This window comes from Trachemys scripta, chromosome 8 (assembly GCF_013100865.1).
Source record: "Trachemys scripta elegans isolate TJP31775 chromosome 8, CAS_Tse_1.0, whole genome shotgun sequence".
In the NCBI taxonomy this organism is placed as follows: Eukaryota; Metazoa; Chordata; order Testudines; family Emydidae; genus Trachemys; species Trachemys scripta.
The window spans coordinates 21,612,148-21,617,950 of record NC_048305.1 but is presented as its reverse complement, the minus strand read 5'-3'; the positions used below and the strand labels follow the sequence as shown (position 1 = coordinate 21,617,950).

Genomic DNA, 5,803 nt, shown 5'->3' with positions numbered 1-5,803 from the left:
CTTTGCTTGTGTCCTTATTTAATTTCTTCCTATTTACTTCAGACCATTTCCCTAGTTTGTCCAGATCATTTTGAATTATAATCCTATCCTCCAAAGCACTTGCAACCCCTCCCAGCTTGGTATAGTCCACAAACTTTATAAGTGTACTGTCTATACCATTATCTAAATCATTGATGAAGATATTGAACAGAACTGGACCCAGAACTGATCCCTGTGGGACCCCACTCATTATGCCCTTCCAGCTGTGGACCACTGATAACTACACTCTGGGAACGGTTTTCCAACCAGTTATGCACCCACCTTATAGTAGCTCCATCTAGGTTGTATTTTCCTAGTTTGTTTATGAGCAGATCATGCGAGACAGTATCAGAAGCCTTATTAAAGTCAAGATATACTACATCTACCCCTTCCCCCCATCTAAAAGGCTTGTTACCCTGTCAAACAAAGCTATTAGGTTGGTTTGACATGATTTGTTCTTGACAAATCCATGCTGACTATTATTTATCAGCTTATTATCTTCTAGGTGTTTGCAAATTGACTGCTTAATTATTTGCTCCATTATCTTTCCGGGTACTGAAGTTAAGCTAACTAGTCTGTAATTTGCCGGGTTGTCCTTATTTCCCTTTTTATAGATTGGCACTGTATTTGCCCTTTTCCAGTCCTCTGGAATCTCTCCCATCTTCCATGACTTTTCAAAGAAAATTGCTAATGGCTCAGATGGTGCAGACACAAACACAAACACACCCTCACACCTTCATGCCCTACTGCATGACAACACAAAAGGCACCCTCAGAGTAACACACACACACACACACACACACACACACACACTTTCCTGTATGCAAAGTTCCCCGTGCAAAATTCTATGTCAGTAGTTTTTGTCCTTCCTGTTCTCAGTCCAGTGTGGCCTCTTCATTTCCTTGCCAGCTCATTCTCCAGCTTTACTTACTGCATGTGCCAAGCCTCTCTGGGGAGACGGGGTAGGTAGGGGAGTGGATCACTCATTCCTGAACATTGCTTCTGCTGCTACGTTTGCTGAGTTGGCAGAGACCAAGCAGGCAAGCTCCAACCCCCCACCTCCTGGGTGGGGACCATCATCAGGTAACTGGAAGGTACGTAGCCCCGCTGTCCGTTGACTTCCACCAGGCTCCACTCCTTGCTTCCCTTCTTATCGTGAGGTTCCAGCACTGTCAACGGCTGCCCTGCCTGCAGACTGACCTCATGGGGACTCCTGGCTGTGAATGCATAACCTGCAACTACCTGGAAAAGGCAAGGAGATAGGTACAGAAAACCCCCATTAGAGAGAAGATCCAAAAGGGAGCAGGACATGGGGGCTAAAGTGCAAGATGAATGCAAGAATCCCACTCATTTAGGCCATATCAATTCAGAGAGGTGTGCATGGGTGTGGATGCTCCATGGTTGTGGAATTTCATAAGTACTGGCTACCTGTTTGCTTCTGAGAGGAATTCAAGGAGTTAGTTACTATCATTTAAGCCCTGACTGCCCTGGGCCGCACTCTCTGAGTGACAAGACAGTCAGAGTTAAATGCTGCACCCAGGATTTACAAAGGGACAGTGTAATGTTACAAGCCAAAAGGACATTTACAGTTGTCTGTGCAAAGGGTTAATCAAATCTCATCTTTCTGAGCATCTTCTGATCATTGCAGGGGTCAGGAAGGCCTTTTCCTCGAGCTACAGCATTGTACAATAGTCAATTGCACATGGAGGGAATCCCTTTCTTCTGCACTGGCAAGGCACTGGTTAATGTTAGAGAGGAAATACCAAACTAAATGGGCCATGGATCCAGTCTGCGCTGTCCCTTCCCAGCTCCCCTGGAAGTGGTTACCCAAGTATGTCTTGAGTTGTGTGTTGTGAATGTGGCTGTATGTGCTTCCCCCACTCCTGTGCTGTATGTGTGTGCAGGTACTGGATGTGCCCAGGGCAGCTATATGCACAGAGGTGGGTGCAATAACTGAACAAATGTAGGTGCCTGCAGGTATCTCCACACCCACCTGGAAAGCCGGAGGGGTGATGAGGACCTGTGGCTTGGGTGTTTCGGGTAAGGTGTAAGAGTGTCGTCTTCTCTCAGCCCCAGCATCCGGGGCCAGCATCTGCATCCTGGGCTTTTGACTTTGGACCAGATGATACGGTTGTAGTTTCCCAGCCAGGACATACCCTCGGTGACCTGTAGGACACACAGACTCTGTCAGGCTGGGCACCAGTTACCTGTTCTTTTGTGGATGGATTTGTGCATAGGGGAAGAAGGAAGGGATGACTCTGGCAACACCCTGGCATAGTGCAAGGCTGCACAGCTCTACCGCTGCACCTCTCTGCTATTTGGCTGACTGGCCCCACCGTGAAGCACCATGAAGGGATCCCGAGATCTTGCTGAGCACAGCGGACCAGGCCGTGGCACATCACAAATGCTCCCTGCGGAATCAATGGGGCAAAACCTGAGCACGACGTGTAATGGCCTGTGCCTGCAGACATAATAGAACTGGGCAACAATGGGGGTGGATCTGGGTTTGGCAAAACCAGGGGAGGGTCACATCTAGCTCCTGTTTCATCCAAACCCAGGAAGTTCAGGCTGGTTGAGATAAATGGTTCTGCTTCAGGCCTATCTCTAAAATACACATTTGGAACAGAAGTCACAACCTTCTGCTCTCTCAGTGCATCGAGCTCTGCCCTGTGAGTTCCCCAGCAAAGCTCTGATGTATTTCACCACAAGCGGGCAGTCAAGGAGAACGAATCTCAGTGAGGTTGCTCCAGAGAGAAAAGAGATACAACCCTAATGCCGAGCAGTCTCTGTTTCCCCAGAAATTCCCGGATGGAAGCCTCCCTTGGGACAGTTCACCAACCCAGAGCACTTTTACTTTGTCAGAACATAGTTCTTCCTCCTGTTTTTCACGCCGGCCTGAGGGACCCTTAGCGTCAGGGGAAAAGAGAAGGTTCCTGTAGTCCTCGCAAGTACCTCCAGCATCCACTAGCCATCTGTTAGTGTTGCCTTTGGTGTCCATTTCATGCAGAAGAGCCACAATCTGTCCCCTCTGCAGGGTCAGGTCCAGGTCTCTGCTGCCACTGGTGTTGCTCGTCACCTGGTAGAGCTTCTCTGGGCCATGTTTATTGACAAGTGAAAGGACCCTGCGCTCCTCAGCAGGGCTAAGAGGCTAATGGGGAGTAAGACACAGGGAGAATTGTGTCAGAAAATGTTTCCTACTGTGAGATCTTGCCCCCCGAGTGTGTTTTATTTCTGGATTATTAGGGGTTATGTCATGATCAGTGGCAGCCAGGGTAGGAACTCCTGTCAGTTGCAGTTAAACATCTGATCAGCTTCAGGGTATGAAGCTGGCTCTCCAGAGCTAAGGGACCCACCCCAGGGCATTGTAGCCTGATGTGGAGGATTCCCTGGCTCACCACAATTACCAGCCAACCATTGTCAAGGAGGCAAAGCCAGTAGCATGGCTGCTGCAAAGTCCTCGGCATTGCAATTGGCTGTCCCCAACCTCACTTGCTTCCCAATGGGAGGTTCTCCTGCATTTGTGAAACACTAAGAATCTACCCAAATGTCCCTGTCTTTTCAGCCATCTGATGGGAGGAGGTACCCAACTCCTCCCCGTTCCTACCTGTACCACAGGGCTCGGCATGACGGTCTCAAATTTCTGACAGAAGGAGTTAAGCTGAGCACCAGACTGGCTTAAAGTGTCCTTCACCATCTTCCAGAAAGTAGGCAGAGGGACGTGGCTATGCGGCAGCTGTGGAAAAAGACACTGGAATTAGAGATCACATTGAGGGAAAAGGGCGGGGCAGAGAGAAAACCATGGGAAGGGTATTAGGAAGCGGAGGAACAGAAGGAAAGGGAATCAGAAACCAGAAGAGAACAAGAGTTTCTACATTTCAAGAAACCTGAACAATCAATCAGGTCCCCCTCGTCAACAAACAATGCTCCTATCTGACTTTGAATCAAGACTCCTCCCCATGTGTGCAATGGTCAGTGATACTATCAGGTCTTAGAGGAGGGCTCCTAGGAGATCAGGAATATTCTGGCTGGATCAGGCTATCTCCTCAGGGCAGGAGCTGTCTTCTTCTGCATTTGTATAGCGTCTAGCGCAGTGGGGCCTAGGTCTACAAATGGGACCCTCGGCACTAGCACAATCCAAATACTAATAGTAATCCTCAACCACCATGTGGAACTCCCCAAGAGGGGATAGGGCCACCCAAAGCAGGCTAGGAGAAGTAACTCCAGCCCACCCAAAGGAGAAGGGAAATAGACACATGCAAATAAAAGTGCAGCCTGCGTGGACAGCTCAGTGCATCTGCCTGTGGAGAGTCAGGATGGGAGGAAAGCACCCTGCTGCTACCCAGGCAGAAACCTCTCCTGGTGCCCCACCTACCCCATGCCTGTGGGTCTGAGTGGTGTGTGGCTGTCCGCTGAGGCCAGGCACAAGAGCCTCTAACTTATGCTAGCTCAGTACGCACCCAGGGGTCTCCATTACCTGGGCCAGCTCTATTTCAGCCTCTTGGAGCACCTGCTTGGCCAAGTCCCTCTGAAGGGCCACAAGCGAGCGCAATATCTGCCCCAGCCATTGCATGGCCACCTGGTTGAAGGTGGGTAGCTCGGACACCAGTAGGGTGTTGATGGCGAGGTAGGTGTTCATGGTGGCCTCCTCATCGTACGTCACGTTGCCCGTCTCACTCTTCTTCTCCTCGATCTCCTCATAGTCCAGCAGCTTGTCCAGGCGCTTCCTGATCAGCTGCTGCGGTCCCTTCAGAGTCTCTGACAGGCTGCAGAGTGGCTGGTAGACCAGCTGGTCCAGCCGTCTCCTCTGTTGGAGAGAACCCAGAGGCACCCCAGTGAAATCCTGATGTCCCCAGATCTGCCAGCCGCGCAGCACTGGGCCCTGGCCTGAACATCAGAAACAGCATGGGGGACCCTTGAAATCCATGCTCTCCAGGCCTGTCACAGATGAGAGCGTCGGCGCCCAACTCTCCTGCGTTGCTGGTGGCCATGTGAGAAGGGAATTGTCATATCCGCAGAGCGCAACTTCTGGCTCCTACTGACTTGACGTAGGGGGAGCTTCCACTGGGCTCACCAAGGAGGCCTTCTACCGACAGACCCCAGGAAGCTCCCATTATGATCCCACCAGACTCCACACATGGTTCGTATCTTCTCAGGCACCTCTCCACCAGTAGCCAGACACAACAGGCATCCCTCCCTGGCCATTTATTAGGACACTAAGAGCCACCCACCCACCTTGTTCTGAGCCAGTGAAACTGCAGCAGTGAGCAGCGTGGGGCACAATACAGACAGAGCAGACTTCAGAGGGCGTTGAGTCCCCACGCAATAAACAGACATCATGGAATGAAACAGGCAGGGTGCTAGTGGGGTGGGGGAACATCCAGTGGGGTGAGGTGCCCAAGTTCTGACTCGGGGGAGGGATCAGGGAACCCCCAGAAGTGGTGCGAGGGCTGTGGGGCACAGGCACATGATAGAGCTCCCTACGGAGTACCGTTCAGGAGGCAGGTCAAATAGCCAGTGTAATTGCCTTTCCCACAGTCCTCTCTTCTGACGCAGTCCTGCCCTCACTGCCTGCTGTAAGCTAATGAGAACAGCCTTGGGGTGGGACCCGCAAGACCAATGCTAGGCTCCCTGCCCACACAGATGTAAGTGAGGTGGCACTCACAAACTCCGGGAAGATGGTGCGATGGAGCGTTCCCGCCAGGCGACGATACTGCTGGGCAGCTCCTTTCATTTCCAGCTCGCACTCCTGTGGTTTGGAAAGGAGAAAGACCTGGGGGGGGGGGGG

At 51.3% G+C, this 5,803-nt stretch overlaps 1 protein-coding gene across 5 annotated transcripts in view; it reads right to left on the bottom strand.

Annotated features, from left to right (window-relative positions):
- Window positions 1–625: 625 nt before the first annotated feature.
- Window positions 626–5,803, bottom strand: part of ARHGEF37 (Rho guanine nucleotide exchange factor 37) — a 64,323-nt gene continuing 59,145 nt past the window's right edge. For 4 of the 5 annotated variants that reach the window (XM_034779137.1, XM_034779135.1, XM_034779136.1 and 1 more), the window contains 6 exons: window positions 5,681–5,788; window positions 4,493–4,822; window positions 3,623–3,751; window positions 2,971–3,166; window positions 2,008–2,184; window positions 626–1,256 (listed from right to left, as the gene is read on the bottom strand). In XM_034779137.1, coding sequence (XP_034635028.1) covers window positions 1,027–1,256; window positions 2,008–2,184; window positions 2,971–3,166; window positions 3,623–3,751; window positions 4,493–4,822; window positions 5,681–5,788 — 1,170 coding nt within the window. In that variant the 3' untranslated portion in view covers window positions 626–1,026. The remainder of the gene's footprint in view (window positions 1,257–2,007; window positions 2,185–2,970; window positions 3,167–3,622; window positions 3,752–4,492; window positions 4,823–5,680; window positions 5,789–5,803) is intronic. The other variant, XM_034779138.1, reaches the window with a different exon arrangement.